The following is a 27,252-nucleotide window of genomic DNA, read 5'->3' as shown; positions in this document are numbered from 1 at the left end:
GCAGGGATTCAACAGCAAGAACATGCCGTTCTAGAACAAATGTAGGTTAGTATCTTATTTCTATGTACTGAGATACATCTGCATTTGTAATGTGCTTTGTAGCACTGGACATTTTATCTTTAAACAGGGAATAGAAAGAAGTAAATATTTTTTGAAAGAAAAAATAGGTTTGGTCTTTGGAAAAAGAGACTCACTTTCAGGAAATGTCACATCAGTCCCAGACAATGCTCTTTTGATAAATATCAAATATGTTAAAATACAACATTGTAGTTACTGTATTTGAGGTCTAAGTACTGGTTTGAACACTGATGTGTATCTGATCGCAAAGAACTGTAGGAGTGAAAACCTTTAATGGTAACTGCTCGGCTGGAAGTAGAAAGTTATGTGAGAATATAAGCATGCTTTGTGTAAGCCTGACTGGATTGCTGTTTTTGGTTATCACAGCCTAAGCTTCAATGAAATGACAGACTTGCTAAAGGTTTGCAACTGAGTACTACCAATATGATAAATGAAATGGTAAGTATGGAAAAAGAAGAAAGGCTTTATGAGGACATAAAATGGAGCACAGCAGAGAACACAGGATAAAATATGGGTGTATGTATCAGCAGGGAAGTCAGACACTTACTATAAATTATGTCGCTGCTCTCTATCCTTCTTTAGCTGATGTGACTACAAATATTACTTATGAGTCTTTATGTAAGTCTTTATTGCATTACTTTCATATGGCTATTTCTTTTTATTTTAAATAGTTGTCCATATTGTTATTTTAATATGGTACACGTCTGTTATTTTAACATTATAGTCCTGCTCAGGAACATGACCTCACATCAATACCTTCCAAGCAGGTTTTGGAAAGACTGCCAAAAGAATGAAAAACTGATGATGTGAGGTGTCTGTGCTATTACTTTATGCTGAAATTCATCACTTCACAGAAACAGAAAACCTGGATTTCTGGTTATCACTGATTTTTTTATTTATTTGTTTGTTTACTTATTTGCTGTCTAGGTAAGTAGACTGGTCCTAATTGACCATTTTAGTCATGAGATAGATTAGAAGAGGTAAGGGTAAATGTAATACAGAGAGATTAGAATAACCAAGTCTGTTGTGTGATGCTTCCTTTATGAATGAATTATGCATGATCATTTGTAAAAATATTGCTCGATCACAATAAGCAATCAAAAACATGTTCTCCCTACAACCCCTATGTGTTGACAGAAATAAACATTCGTGCAGGGAGGCAAGTCTCTTGCACCCATCATTTTGGAGGAAACCGCCACATGGAATTAGATATTTACACTATAGTTGCACAGCAGTAAGAAATGGAGAAACACAGCAGCAAAACACATAGTGGTCTTTCACAAACAACAACCCCATTATGTCTTAGGCTCTGACCCTGCAATTCATGATAAAGGGTAATTACAACTAGTTACCTTACCAGTGAAGCACATGGTAGTCTTTCACAACTAGCAATCTCATTATGTCTAAAATTTTAGTCTAACAGTACCTGATAAAAGGTGATTGCAACTAGTTGAGCTCAGGCAGTTAGGCTCTGATCAGCTGGTTATTGATCACCTGTGGTTAAACCTTTTGGCATATTTAAACTAGATTATCCAGAGAAAAACTGGGTGTACATGCATACCTCTCAGAGTGGTTTGTGCAGATGTGGGTGTGGCGTGGGCATCACTTGTATGATCGGTATTCCAGAAGGCTGTGATGTATTCTAATGACGCTTGTGCAGATTTGATGGTGACATAATGCATATAATTTATCCTTTTCCCAAATTTAGTGTGATCTTGAAGTTGGTATATTTACTTACAAGGGGGTAGGGGATGCAGGGGGGGGGGGGGCAGCCCCACTTCAAAAACATAAAAAACAAAAAATATAACATAATTGTAGTGCCCCTTGATCTAACTGATGAAAAAATGATGAATATTCATGCAGCCGGTGAAGACATCAACATGAATATTCAGGACTTAGGTGAAACGTGCATTGTGAGGAGTTGTGTGGTGGGTGGAATTAAGGTGGGCCTTGCTGTGCAACCAGGGAGGTATGCATGTACAGCATTACCAAAAACTGATGTATGCATGGAAAAAGTATGAACACTATACAAAGACAGTAAACAGACTACACCTGGGAAATGTGTAACAGAAACTTTAACTGCTGAATGATCATGCTACCCACTTATCAGAATGACCTAAAGCAATAAATTTGTGTTAATCCTTCTTTTTGTGACTTCCTCATTTTGTGCATATATATATATATTTTTTTTGACATTCATTTGAAAGCATTGTTAAATCAGAACTTACACTTGTCACTGCTTGGTTAAGGAGTCTCCTGCATACAGTGATTGATGATCCATACATTTTAACCGCATTTTAACATTATATATATGTGTGTTGTTTTAAGGTAATAAAGGCACTGCATGCCCACGTTGTGAAAGTGCTAACTTGCGTTGTGGCCCACCTGGATGTCCTGGAAAACGTGGTCCCCCTGGTCCTCCTGGTAAGCAATTTGTGTATTCTTTTATAAAGTAGAACTTTTGTGTTTGACAGTGAGTGAACTAATTGCTATATTATAGCAAATCTGGTTCACATGAAATGGCAGTAGATGAGTTAGTGTAAAGAATCATACTAAAGCAGGACCCTTCCTAAATGAGAGGCATTTATTATAAATACACTAACCATACCTAGACACCAATCTGGCAGTAACTGCAGAGGATCAAGGATCTGAGCTTTTAAAAATTTGCTTCCTGTCATCAGGAATAAGGGGTATGATTTTTTTCTACCTCCATTTGCCTACTGTGTGACTCCGAGCAAGTCACTTAATCAGGCAGTGCTCCTGGGTCACCCCTGAAAAGGGACAAGTGTGTCCAGTGGGCATACCCAGTTAACAAATGTATAAAATAAAAACAAACATTGTTTGATTATACAGCATGATAGCTGATGTCATTTGAGTAATGTTACTGGACTGTTATTTTTTTTACATGAAGAAATATATTGATTTGCATGAGAGCTAACCAGTTCCCCCATTAAATACAAGTTGGGTTTGCTAATTGTTCAGAAGATCTCTTTTTCATGTTGTCACAAACTAAACATTTATCTCATTATATGCGAAATACTATGCATTAACATAATTTTCTGAATTTTCAGTAAAACAGAAGTATTGTTCAACGGTTTTATAGAATAAAGGATGTGGTGATGTAAACAAAGTGGTATTTTACTGAAAACTTGGATTGTTTGCTTCATATGGACATTTTAGGATTCCTGTTGATGGTACATATGGTATCATGTGGTGTCCTTTGGGTGTATATAAAACTCTTGTGACCTTTGCCACCTGTTTCTCTGTACAGTCATCCCACAGAAGGATGGGTGGTGAGAATAGATATGAAGTTGGGGGTGGAGATACTGGAAAACTTTAAACCACAAACTGCTGTAAATAAAGGTAATTTGCAGTGCAATATTCCAAATACATGAATCTGCAGAAGAGAGATGATCCCGCATTACAGAAAACTGGCTGTAGCCATCAGAAGTAGCTTACTAAAATGTTACATTATGGCTGGAACAAGTTCTGTTCTGAACAGGCTGCCAAAATAAGAACTATGAGGAAAAACATTGGTAAATTTCCTTCTCTCACTGTCTTTAATATATTGTTGGGAAAACTTTGGAACATTCTTAGCACACAGCACTGTCTTTGATGGTTTTGATGCTTTGAAACCTGTTTTAAATAGAATGTCCTAGACACTAACATATGTGGGTATGTCTTTTGTTAAGGTTTAAGATAATATTTTGTACTGCTCTGAAGCATTTACCTTCATAGATTGTTTTTTTTTCTGTCTCTACCCAGTTATATCTTGGAATTAACATAGTTTTTGTGCGACAGATGTCACAGAGGGTATTTTTATGTTTATGTATTTGTTATTTTTAAACTGTTAGGCAAACTGATCCAAAGGACCTTTTTTGTCATTATAGGTTGTATTTTAAACAACCAAAGTGTGCATGTTTCGTATCTGTAATTGTGATATCAAACTTGATTACTTGCATACCTTTGTTTACTATGTTCCTTATGTAATGTGGGAATTTTTCTGCAGCTTTTCTCTCTGGACCTCTGCAGAAAAGCGCTAGCTTTCTGTCCATTTGGACTATCCTGGTTAACAAATGTAATACATAAATACATTCATAATAAAATAAAACAATCAAACTTTCAAAATATACAGGTTATTTCATACAAATGTTAAAGATTGATCTGAGTGCTGATGTACATGATATGTCATAAATGAAAGACCAAAAGTATACATTTCATGGCACAGCTCAATATTTTGGCAAATTTTATGTTGCATGGCATGCCACATTATTATAATACTAATAAGTAACATGACTAAAATGAGCAAAGACACAGCTATTATACATTATTCTTGTCTAAGCTAGGTAAACAAAGAAAGAGCCACAAAGGGCATTTACGTCTATTATACTAAAAATTAATGAGAAGTATAAAAGTACAGTGCTTCAAGACTGAACTGCAAATAATCTTTGCATAGCCATGCGTCACAATTGGTTGCACAGTTGCATGTGTATCTTTCTTTCTATGGACCAACATAAATATATATGGCAACCATGATTAGGGTTGTGCAAAACTGTGGAAGTCTGAATCACAAGAAGCTCACTGTTAGAATAGTTCCCAGACTGTTCAGTGAACTGTTTCTTTCACCAAATTGAATTTGCTCTCTTCTTTTCCCATATATCACTGCCACTCACGTATCCTTACTGATTCCCCAGTCCCACTGTCCACAGCACAGCTATTTTAATTAAAAATATTTGGCCCACTCACATGGGTCTGACTGTACAACTGCCCTCCTTGCTTACTCGTGTTCTGATAGTCTAGTAGATGGTAACACTCTGTAGGTCACACTCTGCTTCATCAGTAAACAGTGGTGTGACAGTAGTGAGTTAGTGAGTCAGATGTATAGAGAAACAGTTCTCATCAGAAACAATGGTGTGGTCACAGGCTCCTAGGTTCTTACTTCACTTACAGCCAGGGAGACCATTGAAAAGCCCAGCCATATCACTAATTATTGATGGAAGATTAATAGTGTCCACCATTAAATAGACTTCCACCACATATCGAAAGTGAACATTTACAAAAAGCCATCCAGTCATTAAGACTGATTTTTAAGGTCACCAAGAAAATACTCTGCTTGATATATAATAGGATCCTATTTCAGAAATGGGGGATATACTGGCTTGGGTACCTGTTATATCAGCTGATATACTTACTGCATATGTACAGTATTAAATGTCTAGGGAGTGAGTGAGTGTTTGCTTTACCACAAATTCTGTTTAGGTAAAGGTGAAAAAGTACAGGGCAATTCATAGTATGGAAGAAGAAACAGATACCATCTCTCTTACAAGGCTATACAGGATGGAGTAGCGTAATAAGGATTTTAGTTTATCTAGAGTAATAAGGATTTTAGTTTATCAGAGCAGTTAAGGGGACTGAGATCTGACATCTTTTTGGTGACAGAACATTGTGATGCCTTAGGTTGGTTAGGTGCTTAGTAAGATACATCCTGAAGGGGGTACTATATTTAATGATGGGCCTACTAAATGAGAAATAAAGATGAACTGTAATTTCTTTGAACCTATGATTTGATAACAGCCCACAACTGCAATTACCAGCAAACTTGGCTAAACATAGTTCCCTGATATCAGCTTTCATATTAGAAAAGTATATATCAAAAGAGTTGGGTCCTAGGTCAGAGTCCTGTTGGATACAGCTGGTGATGGATTTCTGTCTAGAGTAAATACTCCCCAGACCTTAACTGCTTACATTCCACTATAGCCAGTTAACTTTCTGACTAACTATATATGGGTTAATGTTTAGTTGGGAGAGTGTGTGAGCAGTTGCTGGAAGGGGAATGGTGTTGAAGACCTTGGCAAGGTCAAGGGTGCAGTATATGGCCCTTATCCTTGGCTTTGATAACCTTTTGAAAGATCTCAGATAGTTTCAGAAAATACAGTTACAGTTTTATGAAAACAAATTAGACTGGTGTGTATCCAGGGATATAAGGTCACTCATGTGGTTCTTTATTACTTCAGCTGTAATACATTCCAGATACTTCCAAATAATTCTAGTCAAATTAATGAACCTGTAATTCCCAGAATCATTATGGGAACCATTTTTATGCAAGGACACCATAACAGCTATTCGCTACACCTTGAGGATGTAACAAGTCAAAATACTCAGGAGAAGAAGCTGAAGGAAGGGCTTTAGTAGATGGGACTTGATTCTTCTTAGCAGATATTCAGAGATACTGTTAGGAACCATAGAACTGTTCTTTTTAATTTTGGATAGTGCTGAAAGAACCTGGTCATGAGTGATTTCTGGAGCAGAGATGTGTGGGGGGATGATTGGGGTACAGAGGAGAGGGTAACAGGGTGCATGAACTTGGAAAAGAGTTTTTCCACAAGACTATTAGCAACTTCCTTGAGGTCAGAGAAGGAAGAACCATTAGTAATATGTTCCCTACAATATTATAATTTACTTCTTAGCTTCCTAATATAGCTGAAGAAGGCTTCTGAACTGCTTACAACCCTAGGGTCATAGTCAGTCTTGCATTTCCTACAGTAAACTTTAGCTGCTTATATACCAGTTTTCAATCCTTTTATAAGAATGGAATGTTATCTTTTATTGATGATCAGGAGCACCTATTTTGTTACAGAGTTTGGTGATGTAGGAGCTTCACCAGATGGATTTAGTTTTAAATTTGCCATTATGCTTATACTGGTTGGGTATGGCTACCTCAGTGCATCTATGTACGTCAGAGTAAAATCACTACAGAGGTGGAGATATTATTAATAAAACTGAAAGAGCTTAATATAAATGGATTCATATATTGAGAGCAGATAGTCATCCAGGATTAAATGTATCTGTTTAAAATGTCAACTAAAGACAAAACCTATAAGATGAGATAATTTTTGAAATGTGCACACATATACATAGCAGGATACTTATATGTGTGTATATTTAGTTGTATGTAAGTGCATTTGTTGCTTTACATATTGATTTTTTTATAGTATATGTAATATGGCCGGCTGTACATTTTTATGTAATTTTTTAAATCTGCTAGTGTAGGAAACAAGAAGTAACGCATGATAAAGTCTTTTAGCAAAAACTTTTTATCGTTTATGAAGCATGTGGTATTAAAAGATTAAATGTTCTCCCATAGTATTCTGAACATTCTCTTGCTTTTCTAAGAGGGAATAAAATACAGAAGAGTTTGCAGCAGCCTAGTGCAAAGTATGCCATTTGTTACTATTAGTAAGATCTGTACATCATTAATACAGTAGAGAGTCAATTATCCAAACTAACTGGGACTGGGTCCTAGGGTAGTTTGGATAATCAAACTGTTGGGATAATCAAACATACATTGAACTGGATAAAAAACTTCTAAAATCTTTTTCTTTTTTCTGCACGCAGGGAATACACTTTTAAACCATTCAGTGATACCAGTGGACAATAAAGAATATTTTTCATACATACGTGGGCTACAAGCTCAAAAGACAAGCACAAGCAAATACGTATAACATTTACATATTCAGACTTTATGATTTTTTTCTACCTGAAAACTTTGGAAGGCTGCATTCAGATAAATGATGTTTTGGATAATTGATGTTTGGATAATCCATTCTATATTGTAGTTGTTTTTTTAAGTAATCCTTGAATGTAGAGAGGCTACTAAATGGTAATAGGGCTGGGAAGTAGATTTTCAGGGAGAATGTCACCGCATAATATATCACAAAAGAGATAGTTGAGAGAGAGGAGTCAGGTGATAAACCTAGACGCCATTCTTTGTGACAGTGCATGAGGATGACTGCCACCATATGAGCTCTGCTGAAGGCTAGAAGATCTAGTTCAGGGATCTCAAAACTCATGTCTTTCAGGCCACAAGCAGTCCTCAAACAAGCATAATTCTCACTGAAACTACGACAGTGCATTCTTAGCCACACTAACTACCTTTCATTTTATTTTTGTGACTGTAGCTCATGGGTCAGTGTTCTTCTTTTTATACAGCCCCCCATGGTCATTTGAGTTTGAGACCACTGCCCCTAGTTCAACAGTGGACAGTGATGTACATTCATGGAAACACATATCACACTGATATCCTTTCAAGTAACACATAATAAGAGATGATACAAGGTAAAGAATGAAAAAATAAAACTCTTCATTGCCAGAATGGTACCATACTGGTAAGCCAATGTCCTTTCCTTTGAGATACAAAGGCTGAGGTGGATGGATGGTGAGTAAATAGGTGAAGACAAAAAAATAAATTAAAATAAGGAAGAGGAACTGGCTTTGTGATATGCATGTGCTGCTTTTGAAGCAGCATCAACCACCACCACACGCACACACCCACTCACGCAGATATGCACACAAGGAGCTACCCAACCCAGTTACCTGTACTTTGTAGCTCAAGACAATGGTTACATGCATTTATTTTGCATTCACTATACATGTATAGATAAAATAAAATGAAACTTTTTCACATCTGTAGTTTTAGGTGGCAGTTAAAATTAACAAAATGTGAAGCATATGTTCAACTGGTGTAACTTTTTAATCAAAAGCAGGTGAATTGTTTACCTTTTAGAAATGTTTTGGCTTTCTCAAGCTGAGATAGATTTAAGGCTAAATTGGAATACCACACTTTAACTGGTTTATAATAAATCATTTACATTAAAAACATCAATTACTGCCTAAAGTACTTTACATTTGCCTTGCAACCAATGAAATACCCAACATGAGTATGTCATGGCCAGGTAAATCCTGGAACCTAATATAGCTTTCCATAATCTTATCTAAGATGTTGTCTTTACTTAAGTAATCCTACATTGTGGTGGGACTTTTCCTTCTCTTCATTCACCATCAGCGTCAGAAACTGCAGAACTGAAAACTGGCATTTACTTTGCCTAATGGTTAACACCACCTTTCCAGGATCTGAATTTGAAGAACAAAGATATAGGCATTTAATCTGTTAGACAAGAATATCTGGAGGCCTGAGCTGTAGTAATCATGAGTAATGTGAGTATCGATTTTCTTGTTGCATGACTGCAGCAATCTCTGCAGGATATCCTCTGTCCTAGCTGCACAACATTGGTGATGGCTTTGTGGGCTTCTTTGGGATTTGTATACCACCTGCATCAGACCAGACCTGTATTTCAGTTTTCATCATTTACCCTTTTTCTCTAACAATAAGATATATGGTCTTCCATGTCTAGGATTGTAGGCCTAATTTATAAACAATTATTTCTGATCATACCAATTGTGACAGTTTAGCCATAACTGGGTGATTAACAAATGAGACTGAAAACCTGTGTGCAAATGTTGCCAAGCATGGATAAATCAGCATGACTGATGAGCCCAACAGTGAGCATTTTTAGTGATTCTTTCTGCTGATGCCCCATTCTGCTGGAATGACTCGTCAGTATGTCCAACACACTGCTCCTGCTGCACACATTACTGTTCAGGCAGTTACATGTACAGGTGTATCAGCAGGATATACTTTCTGCCATCAACATAACATTAATTAACTGCAGGTTTTGAATTAGGAGGTTGTTTCTTTATTTTTAGTGCATTTATTTGAATGATAGACTAATGCATTGGATTTTTTTTTACTTTTTTAAACTTATCACATGAGTGATAATGACAGTCAGTTCAGCTGTGTTTCATTTCATGATTAAATGTATTTTTTTATCATAGCTGTAGTCTATTACTGCCAAAAAGATTCCATTTAGCCAGTTGTATAGCTCTGCAGTGGAGCTGTTTCTAGAGGTTGTATATTCAATCTATTTTAGATCAGTTTGGAAAATCTATGAAGGTTGGTGGAGGTCTCATGTATCTGGTGTACAATGTTTACATCATTTTGTAATGTGAATGTATTCTTCAACATATCATAGGAGTTTCCATATAAATTAGAACAATACTCACACAAGGTATTTCTAGTTCCTGCCATAAACTAAACTCTAAAACACAACAGTAACCTGTTAAAGCACAGTATAATAATTTCTTATTAAAATTAAATGTTAACTTTGGTGTCTTCACTTAATACTAATTAACAATTTAAATATAAAGTATTGGCCACTATTTATATAAGTAATTGTTACAATTTTTCTACAATAGTTCCATAATTATGCCCATATGTTCTGTCGTGAACAATTATACTGATATAAAAGACTAAACTTGTGATAGTTTCTGTGTAGAGAAAGACAAATGAAAACAGAAAAAGTACATCAGCGCATGTCACTTCAGCCCGGGTGCAAACTCCTCCCCCAACATAATGCACTAAGTAACCAAAGAGGGGAAAGGAGGGACTATATTTCATTTTTATTTATTTATTTAGCATTTGTTTACCGGGAAAGGCTGACTTGGAGCAAAGTCGATTTTCAGTGGAGGCCCGCTCCAGACGCATGTCTTTGTAACGTAGGAGGAAACTGAATTACCTGCAGAAAACCCACATGAATGCAGGGAGGGCATGCAGACTCCAAACAGAAGCCACTCCAGCCAAGAATCAAACCAGAGAACCTCTTGCTGTGAGGTGACAACGATACTGCTGCACCACTGTGCCATCCATAATTTAATGTCAGAAGTGGGATCTTATATCCATATGCCGTTCCCCTATACTCATTTGTCTGAGTGTATCACATTTGAAGGCTGGCCACAAGAAAAAAAAAAGTACTAGAGAATCATCAGACAACCTACGTAGAAGATTCTACAGGAATGAGAAGTGCACTGATTGGTTCTCTGACAGAGCAGCTGATGCATGGAACAGACTACCAAACTACATTAAAGCAAGTACTAGTTTAGATATTTTTAAGAACAGCCTAGACACTTATTATGGGAACAACTGTTATAGCAATAACCCACGCCTGGGTGTGGGTAATGCTGGATTTACCCACGGTTGGCGTGGTTTGGTCCCGAGGGCGAAGCCCGAAGGACCAAACAAAGCCAACCGTGGGTAAATACAGCATTACCCACACCCAGAAGTGGGTTATTGCTATTATACCATGACATTATTTAAGAAAAGAAACTATTACTTTTCTTAAATAATGGCATAGTATAATGCCTGTTTACTGCCCTTCCGCAGATGTCTGGCATCCGTGGCAGTTCTGATGTACTGTGCGCCTGCGCAGTACATCAGAGCTGTGCAAAGCAACGGAGAAAGCAAGATCTCCGTTGCTTTTTTTTACTGTTTTCGCTATGTTAAATGGGTTTAACATAGTGAGACAGCTTTAAAATAAGCAACGGAGATCTCCGTTGCTTATTTTAAAGCTGTCTCGCTATGTTAAACCCATTTAACATAGCAAGACAGTGTTTTAAAAGTAGAGTTATACTAATAGAAAAAAGTCCGGGCGACCGGACCTTTTTCCATTAGTATAACTCGATTTACAATGTGCACGCTGGCCAATCAGCGTGCACGTTTTGGGGGGGGGTCATGGTATAATTTGGTATATTGGTAGGCTAGAAGGGCATTATTGCCTGTGCCTGAAATATTTGTTTGTATTATGTAACTATTTAAGAAAGCCAGCCTACCACAAATGTCAGGATGGCATAAGATGCTATGGGTGTTAAACTGAAGTGTGCATAAAGGGGCTATTGTTAGGTGAAGGAGTCAACTTGCTAACACCACTTCCCTTCAAATAGCACTTAACATTGCACATGAATGGTGTAGTATATATTTAATGTCTAAAATGCAACAGTCTTTCATATGGCCTCTTTCCAATTTATATACACTGCTGATGGGCAACAGTACTAAGCTAACAAAATATTAAAAGCCTTTGGTGCCCATGCAGTCCATAACCTTTAATTTGATACCAAAATGGACATTACCCTCTATCTGTTAAGCATTTGGAGTTGCCTATCTGACCTCCATGAAGTCAGTAGCCATCCCAGGGAGATAAATCCCCCTCCCCTTGGATGTAACTCTAATCAGACCAGTTTTAGAATTATGCACTTGATCTATTCTTATACCATCTAGTGCCCCTGAAGAAGGTGCAAAGATGCTTCATAAAGAGAATCAAAAGGCTTAAAGGCTTCTCATATCGTCAAAGTCTGCAATTATCTCTCTTCTCTGTATCTTACCTCCTTCTTGAGGGAGACATCACAGGTCTATACATCATTAAAAGACTCATTGCTATTTGAAACACTTTGTGTAGAATGCTCCCCTAGAGCCATGAATGCAAGAGGAAACCAAGCTTCAGTACAAATTAATTACAGCTATGTCATGAAATATGGGGTACATGCTCCCATCTGGCCCAAACTGTGGTGGAAAGAATATGGAGAGCAGTTCATTTAACCAGGTAACAGTTATGTAACAAATAACTATTTGGATGACAACAGCAACACTTATTTTTGGGAAGTGAACATCTCTCCATTTTTGCAAGTTGCACAAAGTATTAAAGATGTTGCTATATGCTTTTGAAAATTTTTACTCAAAAACAAAAAGAAATTACCACAACCTGGAAAACAAGTTACTTTGACTTCAGATGTTGATTTTTGTCTGCAGATAGAAACATTTTCTTAGTGCTGAGTATTTTAAATGTTTTTTACAGCCTTGCCTGGTTGTTCCAGCCTCCCTGTGATGGACTTCAAGCCATTTATTCAACGGTGGTGGGAGTTCCCCAGCCTTTCTAGTGTAACACCTTCCAGAAGGGTTATCATTTAGACAGACACTGAGGAATTTGTTTTCTTACTGGTCAGAGAGGTTCATAGGTTCATAGACTTCATTTATTACAATATTTTGTTTGTAAGTTGTAACCCTGATCCTTGACAGAGGAAAAGCAACCCACATTACTGATGGGACTCACAATGCCACTCCACCACCTGCTAATGGGAGCTACCAGCAGGCAGTGTCTTGGAGAGCCATAAACCTATTCCAGGATATCTACTACACCGCTACCCCTCTTCTGAGGGATTTTGGTTGTATACATCCTTGCTCTGTCCTCCCCCTCCCTGTAGGTTTCTTTTGTTAGTAGTTGACACTGAAAATGTGAAGAAGGATTTCTTATTCACCAACCAACTTCTCAAACTTTTGGAGAAGTACAGACGTGCCAGTAGTTATGGCACGTTGCAGCTGTTAGTTGGCTGGAACTTTGGACCAGCTGAGTGCATACACTGGTACACACATCAGGGCTGTCACATAAGTGAAGGGTTTGGAAACAAAGTTTAACACAAGTGGTTGTCAGCTTACAGGGAAAGTTTTTGGTAACAGTCAAGGGTTATCATGCCTAAAGCTAAATAATGTGCTAAGGAAATGTGATGTAAAAAACATCATATTTTGGTATTAGAGAGTTGGGGGATTCTATTTCAGGAACTACATATAGCATAATTTAGACAGTCAGAAAAATGCTTGAGGGTGGAGAAATAATAGATGGTGACCACAAGAATGACATTAATTTTATTTTACTTAGTTTCAGGGTTTTCAGACATTGTGGGCAGATGTTTTCCAGTAGCTGTTTTCTCATACTGTCAATCTAGTACAGAAATGTTATTTTTCTTCTGTCACTATAATTTGTTGGGTCTTAGACCTGCTGATTAAAATTTGGCCATATGAGATTTCCAGGTTAATACAGTAAAAGTAATAGTAAGCACTTCAAAATTGAGGATTGCACCACATTTACACATTAAAATATATTGTTTGCATCTATAAATTTGATGCTAGAGAGAGAGAGGACATTGGAAGCTGGTTCACCCGACATTGGAAGCTGGTTCACCTCATCAGACAAAGTTTTTTCAATACTGTTTTCTGAAAGTTTTCAAGTAGTCTTAACAGGGGCATATTAGAGGATATTCTGTAGGTGTGATGACACAGGGGTTTTGGTGAGAGCTAAGAAGGGGGTGGTGTTATTCATGTAGAAATGGATATTAGAACAGATAGATATTGATGGAAAATATCCTGTAAATTGTAAAATAAAAAAAAAAAAGAATTAAGTATTCATCTTTAGGTAATTTCTAGTAGAACAGGTAGTTCTACTAGCAAAAAGCAAAGAGAATCCAGTTTACAGATATAGCCAGACAGTGAAATTAAAATTAAAATTAAAACTGGCAAGTAACAAAGGCAAATGGGTTGTCAGAATGTGGATTTCATTACAGCGACAAATTGAAAGTAGGTACAGAGGCAGTTTATCATGCAATTGAAAAAGTTATGTGGAGCCCAGCAAAGAGATGGAAAGAAGAAAATAGGGCATAAGTATTTAGTTACTGAGAATTTGACAGTTTGGGTAAGATCTCTTAAGAGGAGTCAGTGTTAGAAGAGTAAACCTTCAAATTAAATAGCATATAATTTCATCACTGCATTTCAGGATCAAATAAATAATAGAAGCAATGCATAATGCCAGTTTTAAATTATGTACACTGGTCATTTTTTCACATAGTGCATAGAATGATCTAATGGACTCCACACCTTTATATGAGAGCTTTATGAAATCTGAGTTTGCCAGGAAAGAAAACCTTAAGAAATATGTACAACAGGGTAAGCATCATGGATCAGACTGCAGGGCAATAAAAATGAAGTAAAAGTTCAGGATGCTTCCCCCAAGTGGAGGGGGACTATGTTGTTGTGAGTACCAGTTTGTGTTGCACATTTTTAGTGTTTTTCCTGTTTGATGTGATGAAAATTAGATGATAGCATTTCTGTTTTTTTTTTGTGATATGATGGGAATGAAAATATATCCTTGAATTAATTGTATGATTTCTTATACTCATTCTTGACTTGTTATGCAGGTGATCCAGGGAAATCAGGCGTAAAAGGTAATGCTGGATTTCCAGGAGCTGCTGGGAATTACGGCCCTCGGGTAAGACTATATATTTTTAAAGCACAATGTCACATGCATGCATGGGCACACACACCCACACACACACACACACACACACACACACACACACACACACACACACACACACACACACACACACACACAAGCACACACCAGTTGTTTCTAATTTACTTTATGATATTACTTTTGCATGTGCTTGCTAGCTTTTATTATACTCACAGTTCCTCTCAGAAATTCTTTTTAGACTTCAAACTTGGATGTATGTGACACACATGCAGTGAAGAATTCAGCCGTATATTTTTTCATCTTTTACACCTTTTATCTTCTTCAATATTATCTCAGGAGTTGTTAAATCCATTCAACATCTGTACTTGCTACCATATCCAGGAATGGTCCATTCTAAGTATTCACTACCCAGTCTATAAAACCGTGTATATCTATAATAACCACATCATACACATTACACTACTCCTGTAAGTCTTGCCTGCATTTTAATTTGTGTATGGAAAATAAGGTCATCTGCATCATATTATGGCAATATGTTATTAGCGGTCACGTGAGAAGAATATATGATCCTGACTGGGTGATGAAATATCTTGAAAACAACTCTAATAAAGCTGACTGGAACATAGCAACATAGGAACAATACTTAGATAGTGATACATAAGATACCTAGCCATAGTATACTTTTAAACAGACACATTTAAAATATTGTATCTCCCCTTTCAGTCAATTAATAGTGCTCAGCTATGAAACTGAGCAGGGCTGTACTCTTGGAAATATTTTGTACAGCCTTTGTGGTGCATAAAATACTTTCTGAATGTATTTTCTTGTATAATCAAATAAATATACCAAAAGGTAGAAGATATGGTAGATTGTGGACTACTTATTTTATGCAGAGTCCAGCAGGGGAAATTCTTACAGGATATGGAATCTCAAAAACTTGTTGTATATTATATGCTTAATATCTGTAATAAAAGAATAAGTTTATTTTCTTCCTTAATCTGAAAATATTTTTAGACAAGCACAAATAAGCCATTTTCACCCACAACCTAGTTACAATAGCATTAGTAAAAGAGTAATAAAAGGCAATACTTACTTAGCTTTAAAAATGCAAATGATTGTGGTAACATGCAATGTAGCATTAAAATTAGAGGTAGTAATAATACAAATAAAGTATTAGGATAAAAAGGGGGGGGAGAAATTAAAAGAACGTGCCAAAAAACAATCAGATAAAGCACTGTAAATGTTCATCATATTGATGACGGCTGCAGCACTCTCAACTATATGGGTTATATGCTGCAGGGAATATAAGAGCCACCCAGCTTCCAAAGCTGCAGAAAACCTTCCACATTGCCAAACCATTAGTCACCTCAAGCTGAAGTGACTAAAAAACAAATTTGATCACCAAGCCCGTCAGAGCATTTCTGCACCAAAGACAGCACTCCTCTATGGACTTTCAAGTTTCCTTCAAGGAAAAACCTTCCACGTCTTACTTTTGTTGTTCAAACTTACTTTCATGTTTAGGAAAGTATATTTTGAGCTACAAATATGTGTTTTTATTGACTGTCATGTGACTTTACTGTACTGTTAAACAGGAATGCACTTTTGTTTCTGACAGTTTAAAAATTAGTTTAAATATTCTGAAACAGTTTTCCTGTGGGGAAAGGAACTTAAATTACTTTGGGGGCTGGTAAAGTGTATCAGAGTGTTTTATTAATGGGAAAAGTTACTTTTAACTACTTTTTAAATTTCACATGCTACTTAGCTTTCCCTGGAAAGAAGCCCTACTTTGGCCTGACTATGGAACAAACTACTGTCCCCATGGTCAGTAGTCCTTCTTCCAACCCCAGATCCCTCTAGTGTTGTCTGTATGACCACTATAGACCAGGCATTTTCCATGTCCTCTACAACTGGACAGATCACCTTAGAAGGCAAGGGGAGTCTCTCTTGTTGCACCTGGGAGAAGGGCAGGTAAAGTACCCCTGCTTAACCAGAATATTGTGCCCATCCCTGGGAAAGCTGTTATTGTTATTAATAATCCTATTTGCCCAATTGTTCCCATCAAAAAGAAACAGAAACTAAATATATGTCTTTCCTGTACCAATTTTGTTGGACAGGAGTAGTTTATTAAGTCAAGCTCAGGTACTGGAGAAGATATATGTTTAGATCTGAAAAGGAATACTGGTTAGCAGATAATTTCATGCAGCTGTTTAATTTAAACCACAGACTATCAGAGATTCTGGATGCAAACACATTATTGTTAAAAAGTATCATGATACTGGAATATCTCAAAATAGATTGGTATGCACAGATGCACACCTTTTTATATATCTTAAAATTAGAAAAAAATAGATTGGTTCTTACAAAGTTCAAAGCTTTCTCAACTTATGATAAAACACAGACAAGGCTAAAAGGAGTGAACAGATAAAAAGGTATACATATGGAAGGATAACTTAAAACTTTCTCATGCTCCAGTCTTGACATGGTTTATGTGTTTACTTTCAGCAGGCTTATCTCAAGAGATATTCCAAGCAAGTACATGGTACATAACTTCCTTTCAAGATGACATGATTACAAAAAACATTTACCATCTGCTTGCTACACCTTAATGAACTCTAACAAAATCAAACAGTTCTTCTCAGCTAAATGGTAAAAATATATGAAACTGTTGCAGTACCTTTAAGTTAAATGTATATTAAAATGAGCAATAATAATCATACAAATACTATATCCACTGAAGTTCCTCTCTCTGATGCTATAAAGCATCACAATCCCAGATTATTCTGAATCATGTCATTATCAAACATACAAGCCCTGGGATGTTTTTGTTCACGTATGACAACCATTGCATGTCCTCTTCTTCTAATAAAGCAGTTCACTAACAAATTCTTAATGACAGAATATCATAGAGCCATGAAAATCATGATTATAAGGAAGGTAATTAATTATAGTTTGCATTATGTTTGTACCAACCTTTCCAAATATATTACCCAACCAGCCAAACAAGGACCAGCTAGACTGAGTTGGTCATATTAATACGCAATTGTTCCATAAAGTCAGCCACCTTTTCTTGTCATGGAAGTCTGAAACAAAAGTGCAGCACCATTTTCCAATCAGATGGCAGACTCAGTCCTTCAAGGCCAGTATGTAATCAAGAGATATTCAACTTTGCAAAGCTGTGGCTCAAACTTTCATTCAGTTCTCTGTTTGCAATGCGAATGTGATCCAAGGTCTTATTAGCCATTTCAGCTAATATAAGGGACAACTGATTCACTTTGTGCACAGTTCACAACAGGCCATACTGCAGAAAAAAGAAAGCTACTGCTTCTTCAGCAGGGTGTATGGCCCTCTAGTTCTATAACCTTCTAGCAGGTATAGAGAAGAACTGAAAAATAGTTGGTGCCACTTGTTCCACATAACAACAACCAGACCGGTTTCTGGGTAACCAGGGGTAGACACGGTCTGCACAGATGTAGTAATACTTGTCCAATTTTTCCATGCTTTTTCCCCAGTAGTACATCTTTAACCCAAGCTCCATCAATAAAGTCTCATCATGGGTGTCATTGCAACTGCTGTCACCTATTCACATAGCTCCTTTTATGACATGACAAGTATTAGCTTGTGTTCACGCAGCCAATTCGTAATATATTTTCTTAGTCCAGTTCATAATGTTGCACTAGGTTTGATTTTCCACAGTATGATGACCCTTCACTGGATCAGTAATCAAGAAGCCTCAGTCCTCACCACTGCCACCAGTGGAGACGTTCACTGACAGGATGATAATTCACACACAGTATTTCCAGCTGCAGCTCTTGGCATCAAGTGGAGTTTCCCTTAAGAGCACACAGAGACCATAGTAAGTCCAAGTCTGGTCTGTCCCTCTTTCTCCAGATCCCCAATAAGACTCCCCAGTAGCACAGCTATAGAGTTGATATCTCAGCTGAGTGACCAAGCCAAGACCACCAGCACCCTTTCTGTCCGACCAGTGCTTCATGTCCCTGCCCAAGTAGCTGATACACACACTTTGAGGTTTGATTTACACACACACACACACACACACACACACACACACACACACACACACACACACAAGGCTGACACAGGTTTACTAGCTATTTGCCCTTCTACCCAGACTGTAAGGTAGGTACCACTGCCATATTAATATTAACAGAAATGGTAGTTTGACCAAGAGCAAGGCTATTAGGAGTGGGCCAAACAGTGTCACCAAATAAATATGGAAGTAGTCTCATACCTTAAATATCTCTACACAGATCAGCAACAATTAAATGTTTAAATATATTTAATTATAAATAAAAGAACAAGACAATACAAAACATATATTCACAGTGACATCAGAGTTCAAAACCACAGGAAATATTTAAAACAACATTGCAGGACAGTCTCAAATAAATAAAGAAAAATATCTTCACTATATTCCGGACTGAATTTAATAGAATTATACTACAACCTAAAAACTTAGTAACAGAGCAAGGCAGATGTGTGGTGAATGGATCTTCTTGTTGTCAGATCCAAGACAGAATGCAGAATGCTCTGCCTTGCTAAGAGACTACTCAAAATAATATCTAAAATATTGTTGCTGGAATAGCTTGCAGAATAACATCACTTCTTGTCATCTGGCCCTAGTTCCCAGGCAAAACAACCATTGATGGCATCTGGAAGCATTTAGCATCTACCTGTAAAAATACATAGACAAGGGCTTTTCCTCAGATCTCTGGCAGATGCTGGAGGTCTTAAAATAATTGCATTCCTTCATGGTTTCAAGACTAGTAATTAGATTAACCCAAAGACAATGCAGATTCCTAGTGCAGACATTGTGTTCTTGCTGCATTGAAAACTAAAAGATACCATCTTTTATGTTCTAGCCGTAAAATAATTTAATTTCAGTTATTTTTCTGAAGTTTGCTGGACCTCCTGTATTCCAGTTTCCACTGTTAAAATATATACATTTAAACAGTTATAATAGTGCATGTACATTTCTGTCCTCTTCCAGTAGGGCACACTGTGGATCCATTTTAAACACAAGCATTTTACAAATACCTTTTCAACACACACACATGTCTGTGCAAGCAGTTTGATATACACATGACATACAGTTCTAATACATTTGTAACACAAGCATCTTATATAAATTATTTTGATATTCACCAATGACATATAATTATTTTCAAAATTCCAGCTAGCTGTGCTGGCAGTATCTCCTCACACACAGCAATTCATTTTTCTAAATAAGTCTTTTGCACAGGGGCAGTTAACATTGGAATACTCCCATTCACATCACGGTGAACAAATCCACACACTCAGCAGTTGGAAACATTTAGGTCTTTAGCATATCATTACAGCATTTGAAGAAACAGGTTTTCTCTCATGTTGATTGGAAGCAGCAGGAGAAGGAGACTCAGTGATTTCATCAGAAGGAGCTGTGATGATGATATCTGTTGACTCAGGAAACATCAAGCAATGAAAAGCATGGAACCAATTCAGTATTCTAACACACTTTACTGCAGTATGAGTAGTTAGGAGAATGAGGTCCCTTCCACCAAGGTTCCAAAGAAGATTTGTGCTGGAATACCTTTACGTAAACCAAATCACCTAGTCGTAAAGCATGATAAGGGACTGTGGACGGTGGTGGGAGAACCTCCTTAACACGTTTATAAAAAGTTCAGCAAAGCTTCATCAGTATATATCAGTTCACATTTTTTGACTAATGGAGACAGCCCATAAAATGTCATGCAGGCTTAAGTTTATGAGAAGCATTTACTTTGCTTACATGCAGTAATTTTATCCCAGTTTGGTTTAGCAGGGCAGACTGACAAAATTTCTTGTAAGAGCTTCTCGTTGACTTCTGTTAATCCCTCTTGCCACAGCACTTGAGTAATTTGAGTCCTCTGCTGGAGACAAGCCAGCTTTATCTTTTAGCCACATATTATATCAGATGGAACTATGGCTTTTAACAACTCTCTTAAATCTGCAATGGTAGGTTCATATATTTAAATAACAGTGCTTAATAAATCTTTAAACTTTTGCAAGTCTTGTCTAATTTTAGGAAAAGTTTTAAGGTCTATGGACTAATGCCATAGTACCATCCGGATGTGGAACTTTTATGAGGGGATATAGAGAATTATCCATTTGGGCTTCCTGGTTTTCAACCTGCCTCGTCCTTTGGCAAGTAAAATATGCATTTTTAGCTGAATATTCTACCTGACTATAATGTGTGATGCTCCTATCACCATCAAACTGAGGGGATGAAGTGGTAGGGTGGACAGCGGAAGAAAGTTCAGAATGAAGTGAAACTGATGTTGAGTGTGCAGGTGCAGAAGGAGTTATATATATAGATACACTTTTCCATGGGGTAACAGACTGACCTCTGTCTGGTTGAGACAAGTAGAGAAAGTAGTCAGTTCTATGATGTGGGAAGAAGGCAAGCTAATCATCTTCCTCCAAAGACACCCCCCCCACCACCACCACCACTGCAGCATAGTCATTTACTCGTAAAATGGCTGGATAAAAAGGGGCAGTTTTCTTTTTCTTTTTCCTTTTTTCTAATACCACAAAACACACTCAGTCATGCTTACAGATTCATACAAACTGTCAGATATGCACATCCAGTACTTGCAGGGCCCCTCGCTGCTATGCATTTATGACTGAAACTCACTTCGGTGTATGTACCAGGCCTCTCCTAGTTAATGCATGTAGCATATGCTATAAGAAAACCACACAACTGTGAACATAAACCTAAACTTCAAATGCATTCAGCAGTGCGATATATAATGTGCATACAATCCAAAGCTGCAATGACGTCACTGAAACCCAGAGGAATCCAAAAACAAGATGTAAGTTAAAAGCACTTACTGGAATGGGAGCTCACTGTTTGGTATTTATCAAAAAGATTCCTGGCACAGTCTCCAGTGATGTGAAGCAAAACAAATAAACCTTGGTTAAAATGGCACAAGGCACAGCACCATTTGAAAAGGAATACCTGTTAGCAGACTTTCAGAGATTCTGCATGCAAACACATAATTTATTAAAAAGTATCATGATATTAGAACATCTCAAATAAAGAGATTCAACTGTATGCACAGATGCACACCTTTCTATATCTTAAAATTAAGAAAAAAATGGATTGCTTTATACAACGGTCAAAGTTTTCTCAACTTATGATAGAACACAAGAGTCTTTCCAAGGCTGAAAGGAGTGAACAGATAAAAAGTTATACATATGGGAGGATAGCTCAAAATTTTCTCATGCTTCAGTCTTGACATGGTTTATGTGTTTACTTTCAGCAAGCTTATCTCAGAGACATTCAGAGGATGTACAAGGTACATAACTTCCTTTCAAAGTTGCATGATTACAAGAAACATTTACCGTCTGCTTGCCACACTCTAATGAACTCTAAGAAAATCAAACTGTTCTTCTCAGCTAAATAGTAAACATATATAAAACTTTTGCAGTACTTTTAAGCTAATAGTGTGTCAAAATAAGCATTAACAAGCATAACAATAATATATCCATTGCAGATCTTTCTTATCAGGTAATTTCTGACAAAAGAAAGAGGGGATTTGTCAGTTTCTGAAGATATTCAAGAAATAACGAACAAATACAGGGTTTTGTCCCCAGATTTCTGATTCAGACTCAGTTTTTGATTTTCCATGTGGAGGGTTCTGTTTTTCTGGACTATTTCCAGAATGTGACAATGTTTTCAGCAAGAGAATGCTGAGGTTTCCCAATCCCTCAGAAAACACTGTTAAAATTACAGTTTTCAGAACTTCCACACATCACTACAGTGCTGTCAGCAGAAAATGTGTTTGTCTCAACTACAGTTTTCCTGATAGTCTACCTGCAACACCTAAGAAAACAGAATGTACAAAGTTCCTAGGTCTTTCAGGTTCTTATACAGTCATTCCAGACCTGACACAGCTTTAGTTAATCCAGCTACTGCCAATAATTTTGTTCATTCTAATCCTTCCTCTTCTGATAAGGATGTTAACTGATATGTTTGGGAAAAGTGTATGTTTCGTCTACTTTAATTTTTAGAATGTTAAATTATAAGGCTTATCTGTTAATGTTTATTCTGATTAATTGTGAAAGTTTAAGAAATGTTTTATCTGCAGTTCCTTCCTATGAGGAAAAATCTGCTTTGTGTGGTTGATTTTTTTCATTTTCTCAGATTACACTTTGTTTAAAGTGTGTACATGACTCTCTAGATACTAAATACAAGGCTATTGCCACTGGTAGTGTGTTGGGGTTGCCTGACGGTATTCCCAGAACTTCCCAGAAGATGTAAAATATGAGATTTTGAATTCTCCTTTGGACAGAGATTTTACTTTTTGGACCCCCTGCTGCAGAGATTATCAAGAAATGTGATGAGAGAGGTAAGATGATACATGAACTCTCACAGATTTTTCAACTCTTCTTCTCCAAATTTTCAAATAGATTTTCTGTTCCCTCATCCAATTTTAGCAAGAAGCAAAATAAATAGTCTCAGCAAAATGCTCGTAAGCAGTTGTTTAACAAACCATGGCAGGGAAGTTGTAAAACTAATTCATGAATACCCAAAAGAAAGGACAGTCCAGTAAGGCAGAATGACTGTATAAGTGACCTTTCCTCCTCTCCCACTCTGGCAGTCCCTTATTTCTTCCAGAGAATGTCAATCTCCATTTCTCTCTTTGGCAACAGATTGTTTCAGGCAAATGTGGTCTGAGACTGATTCTGCAAGGGTGCAGCAGAGGGTAGACATTTCTCCTTTTTAGGGAATTATTCCAGAGCCACCAGACCAACCCCCTCTGTGCCCTCCTATCCTGCAGAACATGCTATCATAAGGGGTAATAGAATCAGTCCTCCTTCTCAGTAAAGAAACATTTTTTTTTATTTTTTAATGTTTTTGGTGCCAGAGAAAGAAGATGTCTGGAGATTAGTTTGCCTTTCTTTTCTAAAGCAGTATATGCTTGTGCCGAAGTTCAAAATGTGTTTGCTGTGCAACTCTATTAGATTGTGAACAAGTTCACAATTTGTTCGCTGTGCAACTTGGTTACTTCTTCTTCCTCATTGGAGTGTTTTTTTTGTAACCTTAGATTTAAAAGATTAATGTACACTGACGCTATCTTCTCTTGCAACAAAACGAAGAGGAAACGCAGTGTATACGGCAAAATAACTTGATATTTAATAGAAGACAACTCACAATAACACACTACCACGGTATAAAGATGACTAAACGAACAAAATCCAAGAGTTTAGCGCTTTCACCTATCACATGTAGGCTTCATCAGAACTGACAGCTTATTTTGAAAAAACATTTAAATAACCTTTTTGGCGCGAAAAACTGTTACATTGTTTAAAGCTGTATTCACATTTTCGTTACAAAAGCACTTAGTCTACATATTTTTCCAACCTATTGATTATAACCTGATTGACTAATAATTTTTAACAAAGCTTGATAAATCTAGATTAAAATACATATTTATGAAGTAAAATAAATGAAATAAAATGAAATATAATACTTCATGTAACCAATAATAATAACAATATCCATAATTCATGACTGTATGATTGAAATATTTCATATTTTAATAAAAAATTTCATATCTTAATAAAAAAACAAAATTGTTGCCTGAAGACCTGTATAAAATGTCTCAATTTGTTAATTAATAGTTGCTCAATAAAATAAATAAATAAAATAATTAAATTGATTAATACTCAATCAATTACATAAAAATATACTGGCCATGTTGATGCTTATTTCATAATAGGTATGGTGAAAGTAAAAAAAACATATGTTAAAAGCCATATATATTACTAATAGTTCAGAATACTGAAAAATTGTTAACAATGTTCAAAACGAATAAAAAACATTGAAAAACATTGTTGAAAATACTATAAAAAACTACACCTAGCAAAATACAAAATGAAAAAACAGAGAGATAACTTACTTCACTTCACTTTCTTGGAGATACTATAATAATATACAGCATTCTTTTAGGGTCCTTTTACTGTAAACTTAATAATGGTTTAACGGCTATAGATTCATTTAAACCAGGCTCTGTGGCAGCATCCGTAAATAGCTGCCACCATATTTCCTTGTAACTTAACAGCTCTTTACAGTTACCCCCTCTCAAACTTGGTTTGATGTGTTCTAAAATACCAAAGGTGAATACATGATCTTCTCCCTCCCTCTCCACATGCCTGTATAGTGCATTATTTTTATCCTTCCTCCTAATGCAGTAGATGTGATCATAAATTCTCCTTTTGAAAGCCCTCTCTTTCTTTCCAACGCAGTATGCCGAACATATTTGACATTTGGCCAAATAAATCACATAAGATGTGTTACAATTACCCTTTACATATTTGATTACTGTCTTGTTGATATTATCTAAAGTAATCCCAGGTACCCTTGTAATGTTTCCACATTGATTACAGTTAACACATCTTTTGGTAGTTGTGACATTTCCTATATCTCCTCTTTTGAAATTAGTCTCTTTCCCTAATTCTAAAATTCTCTTCAAGTTGTGTGACATTTTATATACTATGAGGGGTTTGTCACCTAATATTTTTGACACATATGGATCAACTTGAAAAATTTTCCAGTGTTTTTCCATAATTTCCTTGATTTTACTAACATAGGGTGTGTATGAGAGTATACATGCCTTCTGATATTTATTGAGACATGTTAGTTCTTTTTCTTTATCTCTTGTGTCCATTACCCCTAAGAGAGGTAAATAGTTCCCCACTGTGATATTACGTACTGTCCTACTTCCTTCAGCATTTTGCTATTATACTTTCTCTCTATAAACATTCCTGTAATGAATTCAATCTCTTTTAACATTTCCTCCTTTCTAGACGTCATCCTGGCCGCCCTAATGCATTGGCCTTTAAAGATGTTACGCATCATTTTCCTCGGATGATTACTATTGAAATATAAGTAATCATTCGAAAAGGTGTTTTTCCTATGTACATTAGATTTAAAACCCTTTTCATCATGTGATACAAACGTATCCAAATATGCTATACCATTGTTACTAACTGAATGAGTAAATTTGAGAAATTCACTACTGTTGTTAATATAAATAATAAATTTGTTTAAATCTTCAATATTACCTTTCCATAAAATGTAAATATCATCTAAAAATCTTGTATAGTGGACAACTTGAGTAAAATAACTACTATTGAATAAAAATTCATCCTCCCAATAAAGCATTACTAAATTCGCAAAAATGGGGGCACTGGCTGACCCCATAGCCACTCCCCTACACTGTTTAAAATATTCACCCTCAAATAGTATATAATTATGTTCCAATACTAATGTCATGCATTCCATGATGAGACATATTTTGTCCCATTCAATATTGGTATGCTTCCTAATACTTTCACAAAACATTTCCAACCCCTCTCTGCTAGGAATGCAAGAGAATAAATCAATCACATCTACTGTCACATAATAAAGGTTGTTGGTGTCAATATGAGTAGGAAACTTTCTAGGAAAGTCATCTTTAAACAATGTAACAGTTTTTCGTGCCAAAAAGGTTATTTAAATGTTTTTTCAAAATAACTCAAAAAGCCAAATGCAGTGCTGCTATCAGTTGAGGCAGGAGACTCACGTAAACATAAAAGAGAGCAATCCAAATCCAAGTGTGTGACCCTCCAGTGGCAATGAAATGAAAAGCAGAGATTCAAAGGAACTTCAAATAAGATGCATTCATAAAAAATAATAAAGTTTATTCCAATGAGTGAGCTTTGCCAAAGGCTTCTTCAGACTCTTAAAACAATGAATAAAACTGTTTGAATCATTTTTAAAACATCCTTAAGCTTCCTATTGGACATTACAAATTGATATGTCACATGTTATCTTGTCTTAAAGGAACAGATACTCAAAAAAGTTAACATAGTTAAATGCAACAATATTTAGAAGGAATACTTCCATCCAAATATACAATTAATGATCAGAATGTCCATGCAAATAAGTGAAAAATATGCATATACCCTGATACATTCTAAAAAATAAAAGGAGCATTGTGCTTGGTCCTATATCATTCTACAATCATTAAAAAACTGTTGCTATATTCATTAAAAACCCTGAACATTCTCTCTCCTCATGGTGTTAAAAACATTAAAATCCATAGATAAACAGCAAGTTTTATCGCGTTTCAATATCTAGCATCTCTACTAAGATAGTGGTGTGTCGAATGCAACTTTGCATATATCAGGTTAAAAAACTAATATAGCGAGAACTCTGTACTAAAAATGTAAGCGTACCTTTACCACAAAACAACATAGCGAATATAATGTATTTCGCGATGTGCCTCATCAAGGAGTCAGACCTCATCATATCGGTGAAAGGCTGTTGTCCAAGATTAAAAAATTCCAGAAATAGGAACCTCTTAGATTCCACGTAAAACAAACTGTTTACAAGTTGTAA

The 27,252-nt window shown here is 36.3% G+C and overlaps 1 protein-coding gene across 2 annotated transcripts in view; it reads left to right on the top strand.

The window, feature by feature from the left end:
* Positions 1-27,252, top strand: part of LOC122800784 (collagen alpha-3(IV) chain-like) — a 1,680,215-nt gene that overhangs the window by 779,901 nt on the left and 873,062 nt on the right. For both annotated transcript variants that reach the window (XM_044070045.1, XM_044070046.1), the window contains exons 23-24: positions 2,407-2,502; positions 14,770-14,840. In XM_044070045.1, coding sequence (XP_043925980.1) covers positions 2,407-2,502; positions 14,770-14,840 — 167 coding nt within the window. The remainder of the gene's footprint in view (positions 1-2,406; positions 2,503-14,769; positions 14,841-27,252) is intronic.

This window comes from Protopterus annectens, chromosome 4.part1, assembly GCF_019279795.1.
Source record: "Protopterus annectens isolate FY-2018-M chromosome 4.part1, PAN1.0, whole genome shotgun sequence".
In the NCBI taxonomy this organism is placed as follows: Eukaryota; Metazoa; Chordata; order Ceratodontiformes; family Protopteridae; genus Protopterus; species Protopterus annectens.
The sequence above is the reverse complement of the archived record's forward strand: the minus strand, read 5'-3'. Positions and strand labels throughout refer to the sequence as shown.